The sequence below is a fragment of the Heloderma suspectum genome, chromosome 7, assembly GCF_057233095.1.
Source record: "Heloderma suspectum isolate Gila_16-S chromosome 7, 16-S_ref, whole genome shotgun sequence".
In the NCBI taxonomy this organism is placed as follows: Eukaryota; Metazoa; Chordata; class Lepidosauria; order Squamata; family Helodermatidae; genus Heloderma; species Heloderma suspectum.
The window spans coordinates 40,245,902-40,273,104 of NC_139464.1; the positions used below are offsets into that span (position 1 = coordinate 40,245,902).

General features: G+C 41.2%; 1 protein-coding gene across 10 annotated transcripts in view; it reads right to left on the bottom strand.

The window, feature by feature from the left end:
- The window catches only part of RBFOX2 (RNA binding fox-1 homolog 2), a 225,951-nt gene that overhangs the window by 26,843 nt on the left and 171,905 nt on the right, over positions 1–27,203 (bottom strand). For all 10 annotated transcript variants that reach the window (XM_084809714.1, XM_084809715.1, XM_084809718.1 and 7 more), the window contains 3 exons: positions 18,443–18,589; positions 10,648–10,701; positions 2,537–2,629 (listed from right to left, as the gene is read on the bottom strand). In XM_084809714.1, coding sequence (XP_084665840.1) covers positions 2,537–2,629; positions 10,648–10,701; positions 18,443–18,589 — 294 coding nt within the window. The remainder of the gene's footprint in view (positions 1–2,536; positions 2,630–10,647; positions 10,702–18,442; positions 18,590–27,203) is intronic.

The following is a 27,203-nucleotide window of genomic DNA, read 5'->3' on the forward strand; positions in this document are numbered from 1 at the left end:
TAAAAATTTAACACATTTAAACTTACTTTTACAAATTCTCATTAAATTAAATATTAAAAATGTAAACAGATCTTATTCTGGCATTTTAATTATGCACTAAAGAAAAGGCCAAAAAGAGTAGATTTTCTCAGGCATCCCTACCAGCTTTAAGTGAACTGGGTATTTGATGCTCACTGATCCAAAGGGCAAAAACTCCCCTATTGCTGTTTTCTCCATGCCCAGTTTGACTGGTATGAAGTAGTGAACAAAAACAACCTTGTCTCATCTTTTAGTAGCCTCTCATTGAACTGCAATGGCTTACTAATATTACAGAGAAGACAGCTATTTGGGCTCAAAGAGAGCTTGGATCCCAGGTGCCTTGGATTAATTCCCTCTACTCCTAAAGGGCTTTTGGTTCCTAAGTAAGATTAGTTGGCCTGCATCCCAGTTTCAGGATATCCTGAATAATAGACGGATCCATCCCCAATTGCTAATGTTTGAGAAGGAGAAAAACAAACACCATTAGGAAATTTGCAAGGTGTCTCCTGATTTCCTAGAGCCCTCCTCCCTCGTTACTGAGCTCTTTATAGCCCCAAGCATTCTAAGCGCTGCAGCAAATGAGCATTATAGCAGAGATGATGCTAACTGAACATGGGCGGGGTGGACAAAGCCAAATTACTGCAGTCCAGTGTCAGCCTCAGTGGTCTTGCAAAGAGGGTGAAGGCTGAGCTAGAATCCAGTCACATTTCCAAATCCTAGATCATAACGAATAATAAGCCAAAATGCCAATCTCAAAACCAAGTGAACAAAGAGAAAATTTTAGATGCCCTTTGACATTTAATAAATAAGTGAGCATGGCCAGGAAGAAGACAGCCTGGAATCGCTTTACTCTAGTTTTAGCCCCCAAACAAGTTACACATTTTAAAAGAAAGAATGGGAAACAACAACGATGAGACTGAGAGCATGCTGTTAAAAGACACATAAAAAAGAAAAACAATAACAACAATAACGATTGATTAATGGGGCTAGGGAGGGGAAGAGGAAGGAGAGATCTCACAGACAATCATTAAGATGGAGCAAGTGCCTGAAATCAGCTGCTACAGCAGAGTGCAATACAAGCACTTAAAGGAAAAATGGCCAAAACCAATCAGAAACCACCAGTCAGCAAAGAGAGACCAACAGCTGCATTTAACTGAGTGAAGAAAAAAATGGCAAGGGGAGAAAGAGAGAACAATCACAGGTCTGGAGAGAGGAAGGGGGGTGGGGAGAAGAGTGGGGGTAGGGGAAGAATATGGGTGCATTAATAAAACCAGCCAAACTGGAGTTCAGTAACTCTGAGTAAGATGTGCAAGGGAAATCACCAGGAAGTCAGTAATCAAACAGCTCAGACTTATACAAAATGGTATGTACATCCAAAGTCCAGGCGGCATAACTCAACAGCATTGAAAATAAAAGGGGGGGGGGGAGGGAAAAAGGAAAGGGGGGAGGGACAACAAGTCAAATCACATTTTGTAGTGTTAATGTGAAATGGCAGATGGATTTTTTTCTTTCTTAATTTTGTTTTGCATTAACAAAAGAAATAAGCTTCTCCTCTAGCACTTTGGTTTCACTTACCGCCAACTCGTACCATCGCCAGCATTGTGTATAGTTACCATGGAAAGAGTGAGTCAAGTGAAGGGCCCTAAACACTAAACCATTGAAAAGGGAAATAAAACAACAAAAACAAAACAAAAAACAAAACAAAAAAAGCAAAATATGCAGACATCTTACTCAAAACGGCGGCTTTTAAGTTTTCCCCCTTATATTTAGTACTTTTTTTTTCCTTAAAAAGGTGGGAGAAGAAAAAGGGGCCAGTTAACCTTCAATATGAGTGAACAGACGATTAATCACTAAGCAGTTATATCTCCCATGTAGGTAACATCAGCTACTAATCCTTATCAAACTCTATGCTCATTGCAAGAGCCAATTTTGAGCGCACATTTCTTTACTGAAATCGTATCAAGGAAGTTACTCTAACATTTCAATTAAGTTTCTTCCTGATCTCTCCATCCCTTCCCACTATTAATATAATTTCACATTCATATGGAGGAGAACTGGCCTCTGAGGAAAAGACAGGTACTGGCTGCCCCTCTTCTTTGTTGTTAGACACAATGTTACAAGTTGGACAGTGCTTTTTTTCATTAGTTTTGATCAGGTTTGGCAATAGAAAGTCGGAGCCTCATAAACTGAAGCAAAGGAAAATCAAGATAGCAGAAGGGCAAATATTTGGCGTGGGTAGGAAACCAACTTAAGAGAAAGAAAAAAAGAAAAAGAAAATTACCTAAAATAACAAAACATATATAGATATATATTTGAGTGGGGGTATTATTTTTATACACCTCGGTGCAGGGAGTGGGGAGTGAAAAACACAGAGACACAAACACACACACACACACACACACACACACACACACACACACAAGACAGGTATTCAAATGTGAAATAAGTGAGGCAAGACACAAAAAAAGAAACAAAAGAATAAATATAAAGAAGAAATTGAATTACTGAAGACATGCACCTCGATTTTACGGCCCTCTACCACGGTGCCGTGTAATTTCTCCCTGGCCCTGTCTGCATCAGCACTATTCTCGAAAGTTACGAACCCGAATCCCTGCATGCAGCGGGAGAAGGGGGGAAAACATGCACATCGTTATATATTGAAATACTGATATCTAGATAAATAGAGAAAAAAAATATCACAGTATGAAATTGACATCAGCACAACTTAGCAATACTCTCCTAGAGTCACATTTTTGGTTCATGCATGTCTCATGAAGGATTTTTTTTAAAGAAGAAGTTGTAATCAGATTTAAAATAATAATAAAACATAAAGCAATTGAGGCCAGACCAAAAAAGTACAGCTACTCGAGACACATTTTGAAAAAGAAACTAGCTCCTAGTCTGATGGAACAAAATTTGTTAAATTCAAGACAGAAATCTTGCCACACAGGTCCATTCAAATGCATACTTTTACAATACTCTCAACAGTTGCCTTTATACGGCAAAGATACACACAGGCAGGTGCTTTGAACAAGCCACTACAAGAAAGGGGGTGTGGTACTAGAAATTCCTACATTTCAATGCTGGGTCATGTCCTCTGCGGCAGCTTTGGGAAAATCACAATTTTGGCTTCATCTTTTATCATCTCACATACCTGTGGATTTATGTAAAGGAAGCACTATATATTCCTAGTGGTGGAAATCAAACACATAGTTTGTCTACACATTGCCATATGCCAGTAGTCTTCAACCTTTTTGGACCTGGGACCCAATTTTTAATCAATTGGCAACATGGGGCTCGATAAAATCCTGTTCTTTGCTAGTACTGTCACCGCAGAAGTGGGGAGAACAACATGTATACTAGATTTTGCAAAACACTGGTGTTAAAAAGGAAACCTGGATAACCAAGGCTGCAATCCTATACACACTTATCTGGGAATAAGTCCAATTTAACTCAGTTGGATTTAATTCTGAGTAGATGTGCATATAAATTATGTGTTGCAGATTTAAACCTACACTCATTTTCAGGGAAAATCTCTCTTAGTTATGCAGACATCCTCATGCTGTAGCTGGAGAAGCATCTTCATTTTTCACCAAGGAAAAGGATGCAAGACATGCTGTAGCTGGAGAAACATCTTCATTTTTCAACAAGGAAAAGGAATAACAGGGTCACCTTTTTAAAATGCTCTTAAAGGTGGTATAATGAATACCTGCTAGGGCTCAAGCCTCTCACGATCCCAGCAGTGTTTTGTGTGCTGGATTTTCTGCTTCACAGCTGGGTTTCCTATCATAAGCTGCCCTGTATTCATAGAGTTTGCTAGAAAGTGTATTCAAGGGATGGGAGAAAGAATCTTTTAAACATTTAATTGATAATTAAACCAGATCACTGGAGTCTCTAGCAAAATCCTCTGTACAAAAAAATTAAGCACTTCCTTATTTGTTTGTTTATTTATTTATTTGATTTATTAGCCGCCCATCTGGCCACCTACCCAGCCACTCTAGGTGGCGTACAATACTAATAACAAATTTACATAATCAACTGAACAACAAAACACTGCTCTTAAAAATCCTAACCCACCCCAAATGCCCGCCTAAATAATCAGGTTTTTAAAGCCCGGCGGAAGCTCATCAAAGAGTCCTTTTCTTCTCAAAAGGACTTACCTAGACATGCAAGACCAAAAGCTTTATGCATGTGTTTTGAAAGATTTGGGGCTGAGCACACCAAAAGCAACTTCCTCCATTCTCCTGCTCTCTAAAGCTGTGCTACTACTGGGAATTGCAGCTTTTCCTCATTGTCTCCTCCATATTTTCTTTTCAGCTGCAGCCTTTTCTGTTGGCCATTTCCCCCAATGGCTCTTGGGGAAATAAGCCATCTTCTTCTCCAGAGATTCCTGGCCACATTCTGTCCTACTGGGGCAAGTAGATAGAAATGCTAGCTCCTGGGGAAATAGCTTTTACTACCAGAGTACTAGGAAAGTGAGATTCATCAGAACTGCTGTGCTAGCTGAGAGAAGGGCATTTGAACTCTCTGTTTCAGTTTAATGAGTATACACTCTCTACACAATTTAATAATTGCCCCAAAGCCCCCAACATGAATGATAAGATATGGTTGTATTGCCTGAGGTATTGTGAAGTGAGTTGCATCCTTTGGTTGCTGCCATTGTGACGCTCTGCACTAGGGAATCTTTTTCAGCCTAAGGGCCACAGTGGCTCTGGGGAAACATGTTGGGAGTGGCCTGCTTGTCATCAGTGGTCTGCTTGTCAGCAGTGGCCAGGGCCCAAAGTGAGTAGGGCCACTCATCCTCCCTCCCTCCCTCTCTCTCTCTCTCTCTCTCTCACACACACACAAGCATGCATCCATTCTCACTTTCTTTCTTATACCCTCCCCCCACCACAAATCATTAACCATCCTAAATCCAACAAACATACATGGCACACAAGCAATATTAGATAAAGCTGTGTCTATACTGGGTGAAAATTGTCCACATATATCACAAAAGGATCAGATCAAAGAAGGCAGGAGCTCTAGATGCAGAAATCTTTGTAATATTATAAAAATTCTTGCCAACCTGCTTTAAATTGGATTTGTTGATGGTTTTGAGGGTAAACTGTTTATTTTTACAACACTAGCGTTCACTTCACTTCAAGCTGAGAATATTAGGCAGCCTATGTAACTGCTGACAGTACTAAATGCTCATAAAGAAACCTCTCCTATAACCTGGAACAATCCCCAGCCCAGGGGCACCCCGTTTTCTTTAAGGAGCTGTCCAAGGACCCTGAAGAGACCGAGTAACCATCACCCTTTTAGTCTGGCCTCAGATTCTGCAATAAATAACAAGCAACAGGATGAGCAGTGTAAAAATAATAATTGTACAGAGTTTTTAAAAATGTTTCCATCTCTGAAGAATGAGAAAGAAAATTTACCATGTGACCGTAAAGGGAGAAATCAAAAGCAGACGATTCTCCTGGGTGTGGCCAGAACACAGAAATTAAGGAAAAAATAATAAAAACAAACAAATAAAATAAATAAAACCCAAAGGAAACTAAACGGAGCCCCTTAAAATCCATGCATTATTAACCCTTGGTTGGATTTTTTTTCATTGTGTTTAGAACATTCGCTTCAGAAGCAGCATCTTTATCATATGGTGTTGGGACAGACTTTCCATAATTTCAATTGATAATATATCCATATCTATCTGTATAGAGATAGAGATAGATATATACACATAGACACACTTTAAAGACTCAGTCAACAGCCAGAAGCCTGGAGAAATAATCAAAAAAACATTCCAGGCAATCGGGGTACTTTCAACCCTTATATGCATTTCTTTTTGCCATCCTTTATAATCCATCTGAGATGAGTGATTGGAATCATGTTCCAGAAAAAAATATATGACTGCTGTTTAAAGTAATGATCCTGTTTTCCAAGAACTGCAGGAGAAAGGCTGTGGAATTTTCAGCTAAGACTACATTGCAGTGATTGAATTTAAAGGTGCTATTTTAAAGCCATTTCATTAGAGTAGTGGAAAAGGTTGTGTGTACACACTGGAATTTAAAACAAGAATTGCTTAAAGCAAGATGATTTGTGAATGGGACAAAGCTAGACAAAGGTGCTTTTGCTGTCTTTCCTTTCTCAGTGCTGAGCCCAGAAAAACACTTGTCAGCCCATGGAGAAAGAGATAGGTCTCTTCCTCCATGGGCAGCTCAGCAGTGAGACTCAGCAGCCATGCCCGCTCTTCCCCAGTTCTCTGCTGTTTCCCACAGATTGACTAAGCAGGGAGGGGGGGCAGATTGAAACCTACTCCCTGTGGATCTCTCCCTATGTGTGTTACTCACCTCTTTGGGAAACAACTGAGCAGGGAGGAAATGGGGCTGCAGAGGCAGTGGGGCAAGAAGAGTGGACAGGGCTTAGAAGAATAGGCTGAGTGTCAGATGTGGAGGACCAGTGGGTTGCATCTGGCCTGTAGGCCAGTGGTCCCCACCCATGGCCTACATGCCATACTGCCTGGCTACACCGAAGTATCAGTAACTAATGTAAAGTAGTCTGATTGTATCTGATGCATGCAATGAGCTGTAGGAAGGCAACTATGTAATTAATCCAGATATGATTACAGGTATGAGAACCCAGATCACATGGAAGCTGCAGCCATGGCACAGCTATTTGTATGAATTGGCTCTGTTGATTTAGCAAGGCTAATCCATAAGCATACAATTCATTCTTATTAGTCACCTTTCTTGGGGTATACAATACACACTGAACAATCTGAATATTCATAACAGTTGACCAGTTGGGATTATAATTAGGTTTGCCATATACCCTGCACATTCACAATTTTTATTTGGTCCAATATACACACAGAAGAACTCTGTCATGTGTACAGATCCACACCAAGATCACAAGAGGTATGGAACATATGATTCTCAAGCTGCTTTTTAAGTGACACTAAGAATGCATCTTGTCAGTCTCTTATGAACATTTTGTGCAGCTTGTTACTCAAGGAATGATTTCCCAGTTATACAGACTGGGTTGTATCTATGCATAGGGTTGTATCCAATATTGGTCCTACTTAAAGCAGACCACTGAAACAAATAGGACGTAAGTTAGACTAGGGTTGGATACAACCCATAATTGCCAAGAGAGAGGTCTTCCCTAACCCCCCACCCCAATCTGCATCTTGACTGGGTCAGGGGACAGAATATCAATGCACTTATTCCCTACCAATTTAATATAGGTGGCTATACAGTGAGAGCTCGGCTCAATAATTGCTTTATTGATTTAGGAAGGCTCACTGTGATATTGTTTGAGTGCCCCAATCTAAAGGAATTTGGATTAATCAAACCCTAGAGTAAGCTGAGGAGAATCAAACTAGTTTTCATGGAAACCAAAACGTTCCATTTCAGGGAAGAATTAAATAATTTCACAGGCAAGCTGGAAGAACCCAGCATTAAAAAACCCTTTGGCTAAGATTTCCAGCAGGCACATTACCAATGAAACACCAACGGCCCCAGTGAAAATTATTTAAAAACCAGGAGGCACATTTGGCTGAATAGAAATGAGACTCTTCTCAAAAGTATTTTTTCTTAACATTCTCCTAATACTATACAGATTCTGCACCTTAACTGTGCATATTATACAATTCAAAGGTGCAGTGCTCTTATGAAGCATCGATATTTAAACCCCATAACTGTGTATAACAATAAACTCTCAGCCAGCTAAATCCCACTGAGAAACAGATGTTCACTAGTTCTAACATAGACGCGCACACACACAAATCCTCTCTTTCCGTGCCTACTTAACTTGCGAAAGAAAAATATCATCTCATCTCAGATTGATCGAGGGTAAGATCCAGAATTTGCAGAAACCCCGAAAATTTCCAGCACTGGAACAATTCTGGCAGAGGACCTTCGCCACAGTTACGAAGGGATAAAGATCTGCTCAGCCCATGGAGGAGTTTCCCAGATCCTGGGTGGGGACACACCCAGGGCAATTTGGATTTTACATTTTCATCTTTTTAACATTCATTTATCAAATACATATTCAAGAATATACCCTTTAGAAACCCAGGGAGGGGAGGGGTAATATTGAGAACACAGCACAAGGCAGGCAGCGGGAGCATCTGCTTTCCGATTCCCAAAAGAGAGGAGAAGAGAGGGTCCATATCGTTAGGTTAGAACAGAAACCACAGGGTAGGAGAAAGGCATTCAAGTTTTGGCATACTTTTTTGCGGAAGAAAGGGGAGTGACATGTGAGGGGACCCTAGAAAGATTTGTGCTTCACCACTGGGACCTATGCTATGGTTTAAAAAAGGGCAAATCCCAGTTGTCACAAGTCAATATTTAGTGACATAACCAAACATTCTTTGGGAGTTTCTTGAGTTCCATTATGCTATTCACCATATTTGAAACAGCAAGCCTCAGTTTTGAACCCACTGATAAGACTGCTGTGAATTTGACAAGCGGGTGTTTGAAATTCTACCATCAAATATAGAAGAACCTGATCAATATCTTTATGAGCTAAATAGTGACTAAATGTAGGGCAAATAGCTGTAGTTATTCATAGCTAATAGCTCTTGTTTTAACTGAAAACCAGAAGTCTTGGGTTTACTTAACTGCACAGTTAAATATTTGTTATTAGAATTCTGCGATTTGTGAAAGATTGTGAACGTAAGGACAGAGAGTGTCTGAGTAAGTGTATATTAAAACAAGAAAAAGCACATGTGAAGGCACATATGCATATAAAATTAAAGCATAGATTCACATGAAGGAATGCAAATTACATTATTGTTACTGACAGGTTTGTTATTTGTGCTTCCTTTTTACACATTTAAAAGAGAAGGGATTGTGTTCCCCAAAGCTGACAACAATAACTAAAGCAAATCTAATTCACAAATAAGTTTGGCCTATGAATACCTAAACTATTCAGAGGAGAGAAAAATATCTTGAGATTCAGCCACAGCATACATTCTGTTAAACATTGTCATTGGGGAATGCTCAATTTGTAGAAGGCTGCATAACTCAAATGGCCTGCCTGTGGTACTCTATCCAGTCTGCTGCTCTTCCAAAAGGCCTTTCACGTGCCCTACAGACTTTCTTCCTCTGGCTATTGTCAGTAGCCTATGGCAAATGAAGGGCAGTAGTCAACCACAACATCCCGTCCATTACTGAGATCATCATCTAAACATGTGCAAGGGATATATGAATAAAGGGCTGCATGCAGCCCACTGCAGTTTGCAGCTCTCCACAAGTTCAACACATGCTGTGTTGCATTAATTTTATCTTAAACCTTCATAAATTAAGCTAACAGATCCACTGGCCCTGACAGGCTTTAAAAGAAGTTCAAAAAAATATTCAGAATTTACTGGAGGTATGAAGTAGGCAGAATACCGTAGCTGTAGATATTAAATATCACCCCATGTCTGGTTTTCAGATAATACATGGAAAGGAATTTCAACATGGTAACTGACAAATATGGGAGTGAACTTGAATCTGAATATAAAAATCCAAGTGGGGCTATACTAAACAGCAGCCTTCTCCAACCAAGCGCCCTGCAAATGTTTTGGACTACATCTCCCATCATTCCCGATGATCAGCCATGCTGGCTGGGGCAGATGGGAGTTGAAGTCCAAAACATCTAGAGGGCTCCAGGTTAGAGAAGGCTGCTATACTGGGTTATGAACCTCAAAATCACAAAGATGGAATTAAAAAATATAATACTAGTTACACCTTTAAACGGTTGTGTGATGGGGTGGGGGTATGGGACAGATGTTCATTTTTAATTAAAAGTGGAAAACTTAGCATTGATTAAGTCAAGCATAGTATAGACATGCACTGTGCAAGCTTCCCCCACAGAGCTCTGCCAATGCACCTTGCTCCTGACCTGCAACACTCCCTGCTATTCCAGTGCTGGACCTACTGGGCAGAGAGAGAATCACATCAATTCTTCAGCGAGGGGACATTGGAGTTTCATGATGAGAACCAGTTAGGACAAGCATCACTTAATATTGCTGCACTTGTGACTATAATGTTCACAATCTGTTCTCCAGAGAGTTTAATTAGTATTAACCCTAAAAAAAGCCCCTATCATTCCAATGCATCTTGAATAGCTACACAAATAGCCATTCTAAAAAATTGGAAGCTTATCTAGGTATTGTAAGTTATGATGGGCCAACATCTTTGCCATCTTGAAGGGTCTATTACACTATCAGAGGGAGTGAAAAACATTATTTCATACAAGATAGCCTGTGAAAGCTTTTATCCCATATAATGCATTTATAGATTTTTTTTAATGGACAGAAGCCACCGTTCCCAAACACCATTAACTTGAGAGAAATCAGAGGAAGATCTGCCTCCGATAGCTTTGGTGACCCCCTTTATTCTTTGAAGTTTTTGAAACCTGATCTTTCAAAGGGAAAATTATGGATGTATTAGGGCAGACAGCTATTGGTCTCCCTCAAAGCCTGCAGTTATATGGAATGGCAGCTTTAGGTGACACATGACGCCCAGTTCCTGTTCTGTCTGCAAAGTATATTCTCTAGTCAAGAAGTTTCCTTATCTTCCCAATTGAAGGGGTAGCGTGGCAGGGGAATGGGGACAGAAAGAGAAAGAGACCGGGTACAGAAACAAAACTTACCTTGGAGCCACGTTCATTGAAGATTATCTCTACATCAAGGATTTTGCCAAATTGCTACAAAGACAGAAGAGAAAATTTGCCCCTGGTTAGCTAATCCATTTGTCTTTCTTTTTTACATCTTTTCATAGGCTAGCTGAGCAAGAATAAACCCTTCCTTCTGATGCATAACTGAGAATGTTCTACAATAAAGTTGATCCATTTCTGTTCAAGTTGTTGCATTTCTCGAAGTTCTCAGTTTTATTTAGTTGAAGCGGTTAGCAACTTTATACATCCTGGGCTAATTGCAAGAATATAGCTTATAAAGCTACCTCACATTAAAACGGGTAAGATATTTCATAGGGGAAGCCATGTTAGTCTGTCATAAAAAAAAAAAAAGTTTAAAGAGTCGTGTGGTGCTTTAAGGTCTAATGGATTTATTATGGCATATGCTGTCATGGACTAGTGCCCATTTCACCTGGCTTAAATCCCCTCTTCGTCATACGCACAGGGTGGCCTTATGCAAGCCTCTCAGCCTCTCTGATCTTCTGTAATCATGCTGGCCTGCCTAGGAAGTGACTTTATAGTGAGCCAGACCATTGTCCCAAACAGACTGGCAGTATGGGGATTGAGGCTGAAGTCTTTCTTTCCCTGGAGTTTCCAAGGATTGAACCCAGAACCTTCTGCATGCAGAATATGTGCTGTACCACTGAGCTACGTTGCTTCTTCTAAAAAGTTAAGTGAGATTCCAGTCCTCATGGATCTGAATGAACTTTTATCTTCAGTTGGCAGATATATATCATACATAGGAATAGAAACAAAGGAAAAAATGGGGCCATATAGCAATGAAACACAAAAAATGTAGAGCCTGTGACAAATTCTATGTAAAGCCTTAAGATAAGCAAAGTAACCATTCACAACTGCAATAGGGGGTGAGCTTGGTTTAACCAGACTCATGTACATAGTTCTATCTTGATTAAAGAAAAGCAAGTAGGAACCTGTAACAAAACATTGCAGAGTAGAGTGCTCCTGTTCACTGTTCCAGTCAGCCAAGTCCTCTTCTACAATACTCCATTCCATTCCACCTCCCACCTGGTTTTCTGTCCTCCCTTGAAAAAGGCAGTCAGCATCTCCATCCACACTCAGTCCTTATGGGACTGTTTTGGGAGCTCCCCACCCCTGCTGCCCTTTAGGGTCTTTCTAAAAGAAAAAGTATACTTCTGCAAACTTCAGGGTTTCTCCTAGTATGCTGACACTTCCCTCAAACAAAGTCAAGAGAATTTTTGTGCGGCTGCACCATTTTTAGACGGCTTCCTCATTAAACTCAAGTCCACACACTGTTCCTTTCATCAGATCAGCGACACCTCCTACATCCAGTCTTAAACCATCAACGAACATGAAAAAAGGGTTGTCACCATAATGCAAATGTATTTCTAAAGATTATTTTTCACTGAGGATATAGCTTTAAACAGCCCCACTGAGTTCAATAGGACTTACTCCCTAGTTAACACATATAGCAGGGATGCAGAGCCTCTTTCAGCAAAGAGGTGAATTCCATTTCAAAGAAGCTTTTTGGGGGGAGGCACATTCCAATAGTGGGCAGGGCAAAAATACCAGCAAATTTTAGTTTAAAATTTACTGCCAGTAACTAAACTGTAGGACAGGCATGCAACCTTGTAGAATGGGGAAAAATGACAAAAGTCAGGAAGCCACCCCAACTATCGGTGGTTAGGAGAATTGGGGGGGGGGTCAGATTTGGTCACTGAGCCTGAGGTTCTGCATTCCTGGTGTATAGGATTGCAGTCTAAAATTCATATACTTTACAAAGGGGATATGAGCATGTGATATTTCACTAAGCATACAGATTTCAGAACTGACTGCCTCAAAAATTATGAGTGACATTATAATCCACAAAAAATTATTAAATAAAGAGGTCACAAAAAACCTATTAAATAAAGAGGCCACAAAAAACCCTGCCTTTTGGGTTATATAACCCCCTTCACTCACCCAGTCCATCTTAATGTCTCTGTTACAGGCTTGTTGTCAACTCTTCTTCTAAATTTTGTTGTAAACAATATGACTTGCTCCAAAGGCAATGAACTAACTAGGCCTGCAGAGCATGAACAGGGCTGACTTAGATGCTGCACATACACTAAAGTAGCAGTAATTAGAGATTTCAGTTCCTGACCCAAATGGGGTCCCATTACCTTTAATAGCTGTACAACAAGGAGATATCTGGTTGTTCTTAAAACAGGAGCCCAACACCTCAGCTTTTAAGGGACACTGAGCTTTTAAGGGACATTAAATGAGTTTCATGAGTTGCACACTGGGACCCAAATTCAGAAAAAAGGTTAGTGTTTGACAACAGCAAGCAACAACAGCTAACATCCACATTTCTCACTACAGTAATTCCCCAGTAGTTACAGTTACACTGACCCAAATGTTGAATGCAACTATTTTTCAGCTTCATGTTTGAACCATGATAATCTCCAGATTTATAAATGCTCTCCTCACTCAGTGAGGCAGGCTATGCTGTTTTTTCTATATGGGCCAGTCTACATAGGAAGGCAATGCAAGACTGGACCATGCTCAACAAATATTTATTTAGAATATTTTTGGATTGCACCTCCACTCAATGAGTGCTTGAAGCGACATACAACAAAAACGCAAAGATTAAAATACATTAAAATACAAAAAACTAAAACATATTTTAAAACTTGGGATTAATGATAAAAACAGAGAGTGGCATTAACTATTAAAATGTTGGCAGAACAATATCATCTTCACCAGCAATCTAAAGGGCAGTGAGGAGGAGGCTAGCCTAACCTCTCTGGAGTGGGACTCCCACAACAGGGTGCTGCTACACAAAGGCCCTTTGTTATGAGTGCCCACCAACCTCACCTCTCTAGGAGATGAGACACAGAACAGGGGCTCAGATGATGAATGCAATTTCAGGAAGGCTCATATGGGAGGAGTCAGTCTTTCAGATAACCAGACCCCAAGTCATTTAGGGCTTTATAATTGAAACAACACAGCCTGTACATACTAACATAACCTCAAGTGTGTGTAAATAGCTCACAATTCTTGTTAGTTTCAAGCCACATTAGTTGACATATTTCCAAAAGCCAAGGTAACAAAATAGTACATGGGACTACAACTTGTTTTATTAGGTACTGGATCATATTGCCATGCAGCTTTCCCCGAAAATGAACGTTTTCTGTAGATATCTCTCAACCAGCAGCATGAAGCCTTAGGGCTCTGAAAACCTGGGACCAGAATTTTTATACCTCTGAATGATAACATCTAAGTGCATCACTGGGTGGATTGAGTTAGATCAGGAAAATTTAAATTAATCCTTTAAATAACTAAGAAGAAAGAAGTCAGGCTTAAAATAATTGATCTAAATCAAGTTACCAGTCTTTTAATTTATTTCCTGAACAAGCTTATATATTAATTGGTTGATATAATGATTTAATCATACCAGTTTTCAAGTAAATAGAGACTTTATACTACCTAGGAGCATAATCCCAAACCTTTGCTCATGCAGCACCATGCCTTTTGTGCTACAGAATTTGTATCTGGTTAGAGGTAGGACAGCAGGTATGAAATTAAGCATTTGTTTGGCTTTCCCTGAATAGCAAAAACACCTGCTTGAAATAATGCCCCAATGTATCAAAAAACAAGGACTGGTAGTTACTGAGTTGCCTTGTGGGGGTCACCTCATGAGAAAGGGAATAAAATCTCATACCCTTTGACCAACAGTCTAAACATTGATAGTTTGCAAAATAATAAAATATAATGTACATTACCTATTGTGTAATTTATAATGCTTGATCTCAAAAGTCAGATCTTTTTACCCCAGCTTCATAAAAAAGCCAGCATTAATTCAGTGTATAAATAGAGGTTCATGGACTCAATTTTTCAAGATTAGTAGTGGGAGGTTTTAATTAGATTTAGGTTTCATTTTTAAATGGTACTTAATATATCTAAAGTTCTAAAAACATCCAATTTTAAAAATCAGATTGAAATAAAAAAACAAAAATATAAATTGATTTTTATCTACCGTGGAGCATCTAATAGTGTAGCATTTACACATTTGACTTACCTTCTTTCTCTGTGGAATTGAGGTTAGATGTCTATTTAAATTTTTGTTGTTGTTGCAAACTGTCTGCATTGCACCCCTCTTACCCCACACTTCTCTTCTTTCCCTCATTTGTCCCAGCAGAAAATCTTGCATTCTTTGTACTCTGCACACTACATGAATTGCCATCCTCTCAACTTACTAGAAACACTCTAACAACCAGAAGCAGTTTGTGATAAAACATGTATGGATCCACATTTAGGCAACTTCCCCATTCTCACCACAGGCTTCCTGCCCCTTCCTCCCATGAAAGTGTATGTAGACTCTTTTGGCTGTCTCCTCCCACTCCCAACCCACTTTCAGGGGAAGACATGTGAAAACGATTTCCACTTAAATATGGGTAATTGGGGCACTTCATCTGCAATCAGCCAGAAGAGACAACTCAGCATGTATCCCTGGAGCCAAAATTCACAGGTTTTAATCTGACCATATATATTGGGGACCTAGGCAAAACAGTTACCTCACATATTGAGCTATATTAAGGTAGGAAGGGCTGAGGCAGCAAGGACTGGATAATGTCTCAGTCTATGCTAATTACCAGCCCTTTACACTCATGCTTGCTAGGGCTCAAAATATTAGGAAATTCTCTCATATCTGATGACAACAGAAATAATGACTGATCACACATTAAACTATAATTGTCTGTTCTGCCTCTCTTTTCTAGATTGCATGGTAACATCAGTAAATGCTTTATGCTCCAGGATAAAGCTGACCTCCGGGTTGCTGTTCTATCCTTCAGGGCTGTCTTCACTCCTCCCACATTATAATATTCTCTCCTGGTCTATTTTCCTGCCATATACACAGTTTCTCTGTGTTTATGGTATTTTTGGAAATCCATTCCAGGCAGAGGCCTTAAGTCTTTCACAAATGACATTGAAACAATCAAACCTGACATTGAGAAAGTTGTGTGTGTGTGTAGGGGGGGGGGGGGTATGAAGCCACACACAGCAGAAGCTGCAAACAACTATCAGTCCCCTACAGGAGAAAGGATTAGTTTCAATATGATTCAACCAAGGGAAAGCTCTCTCTTACAGCTAACAACAACAACAGCAATGACGAGGACGAGAAGGGTAAACAGTTTTGTCCTATTTTATAGTTCTAGGCTGTGTTTATGCTGTTCAGAAATGCTGTACTGGTGTGAAATAAGGACTGAATTAACTGCAGAGCTACCTAGAGCTTTGAAATGGCACATGCTTTCGCATGTGCCCAAAAAGTAAAAGCAGTCCTGGCAGACTCTAGGCCTGTAACTAATGTCAGAGCCAGGAAAGCCAAAGCTCCTCATTAAGGAAAAGGAAAGACTAAACCCACAGGCACCACAGTTCATCTGCACTTCCCATTTTACATCTAAGCCAGTGGAGGAGCCTTCCAGACATAACATTTACTCTTAAGCAGGATGATTATAAAGCAACCTGTAATTTGGTGGAAATTACAAAACGTTTTTCTGTTCTAATGCAATCTGACATAGCTTGGCCGTTGTTCTTGGGACTGTTTCTCCCCCCGACCCCCACCCTTGTGTGCTAAACAGTTAATATGTGTTACCTACTTGAAACTCAATGAAATATCTAACTATTTATCAGAAGAGTTTCAAGGCATGACTTAGATATACAAAGAATGCTAGTTCAGTGATTCCCAAACTGTGTACCATGACAGGTGCTGCTGTGTGGCTTGAAAAAGTAAGCCACCATATCTGAAATGGTCCACCACTTTATGCCTGTCCCCTTCAGAATTTAATCCCATCTTTTTGCCAATATACAGCCACTGTCACTGGCCCAAGAAGGAGTAAGGATGAACTGGTCTCCATTCAGTGAGCTTCCCTGATCAGGGGAGGTGAGGGAGGAGTGAAACAGACTTAGTCAGCTCCTCAAGGTACTGTCTGAGTCCTGAGCTGGCTTTCACTCCCCCCTCCCCTTCCCCAACCAAGGAAGGTGAGGGAGGAACTGATCTCATGGCCTCAAGGAGTGCTCCTTGAGGCCATGGCACAGTCCCTCTCCTGCCCCTCTCCCTTCTCAGACAGGGAGGGACTTCAGGGAAGGGGGCCTCACCCCAGGTTTCTGAGGGCTGGATGGGGTGGCCTGGCAGGCTAAATTTAGTTTGTGGGCCAGAGGTTTCCTATCCTTGCTGTACAGCATCTGGGTAGCCACTGTTGGTAAACAGAATGCTGGTCTAGACAGGCTACTACTCTGAACCAGATGTGTTCAGCTTTATTGTGTATGTCTATTATACTATTATTGTAGATAGTAACAGTTTCATGCCTCTGGAGACTTCGGCTGTGTTCGGATGACGGGGGGGGGGGGAGCCACCGTAGCTTCTTTTCCCCACCCTGCCTCTGCTGTGTGACCACCATTTGCATAATTACCCACAATGCCACATTGGTTGCCATGTCATCCGAACCCGGTCGATGTGCGGAGGTGGCTTCTTATGCAGCCTACAACCTGTACTACAAGCCATGGGTTGCAGGGTGGGTAAGAAGTCACCCCCACCATGCAGGGTTTGGACAACATGGCAATCCATGCTGCATGGCAGGTAATTATTCAAATAGTGGTCATAGACACAACACATGCAGGGGCGGGTCTCCAAACCCTTTTGGTATCTGTTTCCTTCTCTCTGTTGTAAAATGGGAGCCAGTGTGGTGTAGTGCTTCATATCGGGCCAGGACTGGGGAGATCCAGGTTCAAATACCCATTCAGCCATGAAGCTCACTGGATGTCCTTGGGTAGGTCACTACCTATCAGCTTAACCTACCTCACAGGATTGTTGCGAGGATAAAATGGGAGACAGGATGCCCACATAAACCACCTGGAGTACCTTGGAGGAAGGGTGGGATATTAATGTAATGCACAAAACAAATGAACAAAATGACCCAGCTATTCTTGCTTTTTGTTTCATGTTCACAGCCCATAAGAGGATTTGCCTTATTATGCCATCACTGCTAATTTTCCCCAGGAACCCCTGGTGAGGAACTTTATCAAAAGTATTTTGAAAATCCAAGTACATGCCATATCCAAGGGATCTCTCTGTCTCTGTCCCTCTCTCTCACACACACACCCCTTGCCACTGATAACACCTGCAAAGAACATTTCAAATGATATGCCCTTCTACATGCTTTAAAATTATATTATTAACATTTTCTACCTATTTTTAGGACAATAATCACCAGGTTCAGACGTCAATTTAAAACATGGTTGAAACATGCTTATAGCCTGAACCCCACCCAAGCTGGGTGATGGAAAAAGGGGAAGATGTGGACATTCTTTTTAAATAATTCTTAAAAAGTGGATCTTAAGGATGAAGTTAGTTTTCAGAACAAAATGCTGAGGTAACACAAACTCCCAGTGACACATTTGCAGTACCTGGATCCTCCTTGCTTGGCCACAGGGAAAACAATCTGGAGCCCTGAGGGGAAGGGAATAGTGAGTGCATCCAGGCAACTGCCATTTGCCAACTGAAGACACCTTAAGTACAGATACACTTATCTCTTCTCCATTTGACGACAAAGGTTAAGAAACATTTGCAGCCCTAGAGAGAGCAGCCCTCAGACACCAGCCATAGGGCGGTGATCTCTTTGTTTGGGGCCTTTGGGGATATATATTATATATCCAGATAGGGTGAGCTATAAAAAGAAATAAACAAACAAACATAAACAGCCCAGCTGTTCCTCAAAGGACATTAACAACATACCCCAAACATCTGCCGGAGGTCAGGATCCCGAAAGCGGAAGGGAATGTTGGAGACATGCAGCCGTTTTGGAGTAGACTTGCTCTCGGTATTCTCATTGCTTTGTGTCTGTGACTGCTGGCCGTCTGTCTGTGCCCCTCCTTCTGTCTGCTGCAATTTAAAAACAAAAAGTGGAGAGAAAATCACAAAAAATCCAGCCAAGATTCATCTATTTGTCAGTCCATGTCTCAGGTATTATTATCACCCTTATTAACCTGGCATCTGAGCACCTTAGAGTAAGTTTGATAAAAAACAGCAAAGTCAAACAACAAGCAAGCCTTTGTTCATGGAAAGGTTGGGGGGAGAACAAACAGAAAAAGGATCTTCATAGAGCTGGTTACTGGAAAATCAATTGCACCAGTATAATATGGGTGTGGATTCAAAAGAATACAAATACAGCTGTGCAAAGAGCTCTACCAATGCATTTACTACAGAACAAATATATACATTTTTACCATTAAAAATGACTCTTTCTTGAGGCTCCACATTCAATTTGTACCAGTTTAGATATATTAGTTTAATGTCACACCAAGTTAAACATGTCCTGGTTTCTCATATTTAAAAGCCTGTTGGCATGCTTCCACTGACTTTTAGCTTTTAACATGCCAACATTACACATTTATAATTATAACCAACAACAGCCACAACTACAGCGCTTTAGTGTATTCAAAGTACTTCACATACATTACCTCATTATAATCCCTCCAACAACATTGTACAGTAGGTCAGTACTATTCCCCCAAATTGCAAATGGGTGCTAAAGCTGAAAATGTGTGGCCTACCTTAGAGAGTTCATGGAAGAGATGAGATTCCAACTGAGATGTTCCGATTTGTAGCTGTCTCTCAGATGTTATGTTACACTAGCTTCCAATAGTTCATGCTGACTTAACCATAATCCAACATTCAGTGGCTACACTGGATCTGAGTGTCTTCTGTAGCAATATATATAGCAAGAGTAGACAATGTGGTACCCCCTCCAGATGTTTTGAACTACAACTCCCATAATTCCCAGCCATGGTGGCTGGAGCTGATGGAAGTTGTAGCCCAAAACTTCCAGAGGGCACCAGGTTGCCAACCCATGATATATAGGAATTGGAATAAGCACACCACCTCTGATGCCATGATCCTTTTGATCCCAAATAGCAGCAGCACCTGACATTACTGCACTACTTTGCTGCCCTCTGCTCCTGAGATGGTGTACAACTGCTTCCACAAGTAAGGAAGCTATGAAACCAACTTCTCTTTTTCACTGGCTATGCCTCTCTGACCCCAGTGATGCCTTTATGGACAGTAAAAGGGCTTACGCAGGAACTGCAGCTTTATGGATTGTCAAGCCAGTTCATGAGGTGTCCCAGTTCCAATATCTGATGCCAACCTATTCTCATCACCAATTACTTCCAATGTATCACTTTCCTATCAATTCCTGTGTCACCCCCTCAAAATTAATCTTGACTCCCCAAAGGAAATTTTAGCTCTTATAAATGCCAGATTTTTTAATCTCTTAAATGGAAATGAGAAAAATGTACAAGATGATGGAAACCAAGCCACACTTATGTAAAGCCCTATTGCACCAGAATAAATGCTATTACATTTGGATGTAGAATGAAATTAAAGTGAAACCACGAAGGAGCAGGCAACCAGATTCAACCCCATGCAAAGTGCATCGTACGCCATGCAAGCCTAGCAGTGCAGACAATACTTTCACAATGTAAGTTCATTCTCTACCCTTCTCTGTCTCTTTCTGCCACCTCTTTTAGCTTATTAGCTTGTCTTAATTATTAATTATTGCTATTCTGCTTTTATATTTTGTAAGCTGGTTTGAGCAACTCCTTTTTTGGAGGGGAAAAGTGGGGCAAAATATATTAAATAAATACATAAATAATGAAATATAGATGAGAGGAAGAAGCAGCTAGCACGGTGAACTGCCATCATTGCCTTCTCTACCAAACTGGAATTGGATCTGGGGCCCTCCTCCCCTCAGAGACCGTTAGAACCAATTGCCTTGTGAGTTGGAGGGGAAGCAGCAGCAAACTGTCACCATCACCACCTCTTGAAATATTCTACTATTTTAATGACCTATTATTGTTCTTATTGAGCTCATGTAAGCTGCTCTGGGAGCCTTGTTGGCTGAAGAGCGGGATAATTTTTTTTAAATAAATAAATAAATATAATAATAATAATAATAATAATAATAATAATAATAATAATAATATTGTGTGCCATGTTCCCACGACTGTGCTGTCTCTAAACACGTTGTGTATTACGAAAGACACTGGGACCTACATATCTTGGTGAAAGGCTCTAAAAAGTGAAAGAAACAAAACGCCTTATTAAATCTTCGTTTGAATCTTTCCTCTAGATTTGTGTAAACCTTGTTATGATATGGACATCCCCCAGCATTAGGAAATCTATTTTTGGTAAGGTTTGAAAAACATGCTCACTGACTAATGAGTGCTGGCAGAAGCAAAGTGAAATCAATAATAATCAAATCAGTTTTTACCGCAGTTACAGTTAAGGAAAGCACAATGAAATACTTGGTGGCATGTCCATTTTCCATTATTTTTGTTGGAGACTCATAATACTTGCGATCTAGTCAGCTGACATAATGTTTCAAGCCCTGATTCTTCTTGTTTACAGGACAGGCTATTCTTAATCCTCGTAAAAGCTGAAAGGTTATTCTGTAGGAACATAAATGATACCTTGGATTTGACCTGCTTTCAGTCATTTTAATGTATATGTAAGTATGTTATACTTGGAACCATAGAATAGTAGGGTTGGAAGGGACCTATAAGACCGTCGAGTCCAACCCCCTGCTTAATGCAGGAATCCAAGTCCAAGCATCTCTGACAGATGGCTGTCCAGCTTCATCTTGAATGTCTCCAGTGTCGGACTGCCCACTACCTCCCAAGGTAATGGGTTCCATTGTCGTATTGCTCTAACCGTCAGGAAGTTTCTCCTGATGTTCAGCTGGAATGTGGCTTCCTGTCACTTGAGCTCATTATTCCGTGTCCTGCACTCTGGGATGATTGAGAAGAGAGCCTGGCCTTCCTCTCTGTGACAACCTTTCAAGTACTTGAAGAGCGCTATCCTATCTCCCCTCGGTCTTCTCTTCTCAAGGCTAAACATGCCCAGTTCTTTCAGTCTCTCTTCATAGGGCTTTGTTTCCAGTCCCCTGATCATCTTCGTTGCCCTCCTGAACCCTCTCCAGTTTGTCTGCATCCTTCTTAAAGTGTGGTGCCCAGAACTGGACACAGTACTCCAGATGAGGCCTAACCAGTGCTGAGTAGAGGGGAACTAGTACTTCACGGGATTTGGAAGCTAAACTTCTGTGAATGCAGCCCAAAATAGTAGCTGCCTTTTTTGCAGCCACATCACATTGTTGGCTCATATTCAGCTTGTGATCTATAATTCCAAGTTAAGCCAAGTGTCACCCATCTTGTAACTGTGCATTTGGTTTCTTTTTCCTAGGTGCAGAACTTGGCACTTATCCCTATTAAATGTCATTCTGTTGTTTTCTGCCCAGTGCTCCAGTCTATCAAGATCACTTTGAATTTTGTTTCTGTCTTCCAAGGTATTAGCTATCCTGCCCAATTCTGTGTCAACTGCAAATATGATCAGCATTCTCTGCACCTCCTCCTCCAAGTCATTAATAGAAAAGTTGAAGAGCACTGGGCCCAGGACTGACCCTTGTGGTACCCCGCTCATTACCTCTCCCCAGTTTGAGAAGATCCCATCGATAAGCACTCTTTGAGTCCGATTCTGTAGCCAGCTGTGGATCCATCTGATAGTTGTTTCATCTAACCCACTTTTAGCTAGTTTGCTAATCAGGATATCATGGGGCACTTTGTCGAAAGCTTTTCTGAAGTTCAGGTATATTATGTCCACAGCATTCCCACAGTCCACAAGGGAGGTTACCTGATCAAAAAATGAGATCGGATTAGTCTGGCAGGATTTGTTCTTGACAAATCCATGTTAGCTTTAAGTAATCACTGCATTGTTTTCAAGGTGCTGACAGATGGATTGCTTTATCATCTGCTCCAGAATTTTCCCAGTGATTGATGTCAGACTGACTGGTCTGTAATTCCCAGGTGCCTCCTTTTTACCCTTTTTGAAGATAGGGACAACATTAGCCCTCCTGCAATGATCTGGCACTTCACCCGTCTTCCATGATTTCTCAAAGATAATACACAGTGGTTCCAAGAGTTCTTCTGCCAGTTCCTTTATTACTGTAGGATGCAGTTCATCTGGCCCTGGTGATGTAAACTAATTCAAAGTAATGAGGTATTCCTTGACCATGTGCCTATCTATCTCAAGCTGCAATCCTGCCCCTTCAGCCTGTACTTTGCCTTTGCCAGGGGGCTCATAGACCCTCTTTCAGGAGAAGACTGAGCCAAAACAGGAATTGAGCACCTCTGCCTTTTCTCTGTCATCTGTTATAATTTTGCCATCTTTATTTAATAGCTGAACAACCATTTCTTTCCTCTGTCTTTTACTATGCACGAATTTATCTGAAGAAAGACTTTTTGTTGCTTTTAGCCTCCCTCACTAACCTCAGCTTGTTCTCAGCTTTAGCCTTCCTGACGCCATCCCTGCAATTCTGTGCTACCTACCTGTACTCTTCCTTTGTCGTTTGGCCTTCCTTCCACTTCCTATATGTGTCCTTTTTGTTTTCAGCTCATCTCTAAGCTTTTTGTGAAGCCACATTGGCTTCTTCTGTTGTCTTCCGCCTTTTTTTCTTGTTGGAATTGTTTGTAATGCCTTTAGAATTTCCTTTTTAAAAAACTCCCACCCATCTTGGACTCCTTTTCTCATTAGAGTCGCTTGCCATGGGACCTTACTGATCATTGTTCTGAGTTTATTAAAATTGGCTTTCCTAAAATCCAGGGTACATGTTTTGCTACACTGGGCTTTCGCTTCCTTTAGGACCAAGAACTCAAGTATATCATGGTCACTCTCCCCCAGAGTTCCTGTAACGGCTACTTTATCCACTAAGTCATCTCTGTTGGTTAGGATCAAGGCAAGGATAGCCGATCCTCTAGTTCCTTCCTCTGCCTTCTGTAGGAGAAAATCATCAGCAACACAAGTCAGGAATCTCTTGGAAGGGCCATGTTTTGCAGAATTTGTCTCGCAACAAATATCAGGGAAATTGAAGTCCCCCATTACTACTACATCATGCTTCCTTGAAACATTGGTAATTTATTCTTCAAAAGTTTCATCCCTGTCTTCTCCTTGATTGGGAGGCCAGTAGTAGACTCCAACCACCAGGTTCCTTTTATCTTTGCTCCATTTATTTTAACTCAGATGCTCTCTATGCGGCTACCAAACTCATCCTCCTGTATTTCTGTGCAGAGATATGTATTTTTCACATACAGTGCAACTCCACCTCCCTTTCTGTTCCTTCTGTTGTTTTTGAACAAGTTATATCCTTCAATTGCTGTATTCCAGTCATGGGAGTCATCCCACCAAGTTTCAGTTACAACTATCAAGGCATAATTTCCGTCTTGTATTAAGAGTTCAAGTTCATTCTGTTTGTTTCTCATACTCTGGGCATTAGTATAGAGACACTAAAGACCATGTGCTTTATAGTCTGGCTTTCTTCCTACATGTTTCTGAAGACTATTATTGGGTGCTATTTGAGCTGTTCTCTCCGCTGTGGTGCATGAACCTTTGTCCATTGTTACCCCCAACTTTATGTCTCCCTCCCCCATAGGATTCACTTTAAAGCCCTCCTGATGAAGTTCTTCATGCTGTGGCCAAACACATTCTCCCCAGCCTTTGTGAGGTGCGACCCATCCCTTGCCAACAGTCCATCTTCCAGGAAATATAGGCCGTGTTCCCAGAATCCAAATCTCTTGCGCCGGCACCACCTTCGTAGCCAGTCATTCACCTGGAGTATTTTTCTTTCCCTTTCTATCCCTCTTCTAACTACTGGAAGGATGGATGAGAAAACTATCTGGGCCCTAAAGTTCTTGAGTTTCCTTCCCAAAGCTTCAAAGTCTGACATGATCTCTTCGTAGCTCTGCTTGGCAGTATCATTTGTTCCACATGGATGAGAAAAAAGGGATACCTGTCAGTGGGCTTTATAAGCGTAGACAACCCTACAGTCACATCTCTAATCCGTCCTCCTGGGAGACAGCATACCTGGCAAGTCCATGGGTCTTCGTGACATACTTCGGTTTTGATCCCACACAGCAAGGAGTCTCCCACTACTACTACTCTTCTCTTGTTGTTGTAGGCCTTGGTTTCATCACCTCTGCTTGACTGACCTTCAGCCTCTTGCTTGCTCTCCTGTGGGGTCTCCTGTAATTCTTCCTCTGCAGGCTGTCCTCCAGTCTCATATTCAAGTACCTGGAAATGGTTCCATAGTTCCAATGTTTTCACTGGTGTACAGTGGCTTCTAATACTTCTGCTCCTATTTGTCACCCTTTTCCAAGGAATACTTCATTTTTCCTCACCTCAGCATTTTCCTTTTCTGCTTCAGCTTGCTGTTGCTCTTCTAGCTTCTGTTCTTCACTTTGCTGCTGTAGTTCCACCATTCTGTCCAAGAACTCTTCATGTTCTCTTATTCCCTGGAGGGTCGCCACTCACCACTCCAGTCCTCTTACTTTTTCTTCCAACAGCGTGATCAACTTGCATTTGTTGCACGAGTAGGCCATGTTGATCTCAGGCAAGAAAAGAAACATTGTACAGACCTTGCAGGTCACCACCACTGGAGAGTCTTTTCCTTCCATCATCTTTATTCCCTTTTTGTCTCTAGCTTTCTGATTTTATTTTATTTATTAAATTTATTAATCGCCCATCTGACTGGTCACCCAGCCACTCTGGGCGATGTACAACCCACCATAAACAATTTAAAACAATAAAATTTTACCATAATTTTTTTTTAAAAAAAAATACCCTAACCCACCCCAAATGCCTGCCTGAACAACCACGTTTTTAATGCACGACGGAAGCTCATTAAAGAGGGGGCATGACGGAGTTCCCTAGGGAGGGAGTTCCACAGAGTGATTGTACTGGAATAGCCTGTGCTTTGTCCTCTATTCACTGGGGGTTAAAAACAGAGTCCCACTGGTATGGAAGTGTGTGTTACAATAATTTAAAAAAAAAAAATGGGGGGGGGAGTTAGGGGCCTCCCCCTTGACCTCCCCTGGCCAACTCCTGTTTGCTCTCCCTGTCTGTTTGCTCTGATTGCTCGCTCTCTGGGAGCTTGCTTCCTTGTACAGCCCCTATACCAGCTGGAGCAGCTTCCTCTGCTCTGCTCACCTAGGAGACAGGAAACAGACTGAAGCTTTCTGCCCACACAGCTGCTGGGCTTACTCAGGCCACACCGACTCAATTCAATTGGAGCTCTCAGGAGCACATGGTGAGCACACGGTGACTAAGAATAGAAAGGACAGCCCCATGGGCTTAGTCCAGCCCACTCACCACTTTGCCTTAGTATGTTCCATGCTAAGTGCTTAGTATGTTCCAAGTGATTTGCATGTTTAGCTATATGCTTTAAAAAGTAAATATGTTTAAAAGCATTCAAACTGATATTTAAAGAGAGTCTGTTCTTTGCTGTGGATATGCTGTTGCATTTTAACCAGGAAGAACATGGTTCAAAATGCCTGTTGAGCAATGAAACCCACTGGGTGACGCTGGGCTTGTCAGTATCTCTCAGTTTAGCCTACCTAACAGGAAAAAAAGGGTTAACTGTATGTACCTCTCTACAAGCTCCTGGAAAGAAGGGTGGATACAAACCTAATAAATACGAAAACGCAGCTTTTAGCCATTCCAGGTATTAAAAATTTTGTTCACCAAAATAGCAAGATGATGCTTTCGCATGACTTAACCTAAGCACACTGCCTGGATAATATGGACTATGGAATCTCCAAAAGAGGTGAAAGAAGGGTCTCTCAGTCACTCCTAGAAAGCAGCTCCACTAGGGCTCTTGTCAGCTACATTCTCTCTTCCAGACGTGACCTTGAACTTGTGTATGAGCTTTTCAGGACAAACAAAAGCACATTAGCAGCAAACATTCACAAGGCAACGTGCTGAGCAAAGCAAGAGCAGCTTTCAGCTTTGCTTCAATCAGGCAACGAATGCAATGCAAACTCAGTCTGAGCATCTGCAGCCACACAATGCAATAAAAGACACCAAACAGCTGGGATAAACTAATTCCATTCAACCAAGAATCAATTTTAACCAGCCCCAAATATCAGATGCACACAAGTTTCCTGACAAAGATACACCTGATCACATCACAAAGATACTGTTTACAGCTGCTCCCACTTCCCTCCTCACTACACTGGCAAATTATCTCCAAACAAATGCATGGTGTACCCAAAGGGAAGAATCAATGTGGCTGGCTTGTGATTAAATCACACAACACTGTTTGGCAGTTTTATTTTTATGACTTTGTCAGAGCCCTCTACTCCCCAGGGTAAAGCTGTCCAAGGAGAAGGACAGAGCCCATAATGTCTCATCCATCAACTGTGTAGACAATAACTAGGAAATAGTGTCCAAAACAATCGATGGATATCATTTAACTTCCATGGTCCAAGGGTTCTCTCTCTTCAGATTGATTTTATTTGCAGTCTGGAGCACGTCTAATGCAAATTTCCAAATTCTGAACTTCTCACAACAGATGGTGAAATTGGCAAGTTGACACAGCCATCCAGATGGCCTTGGACATACTGCCCATCATTCTCACTCTTGGTCACAAATGGTGTTGAGAGGGAGGAAA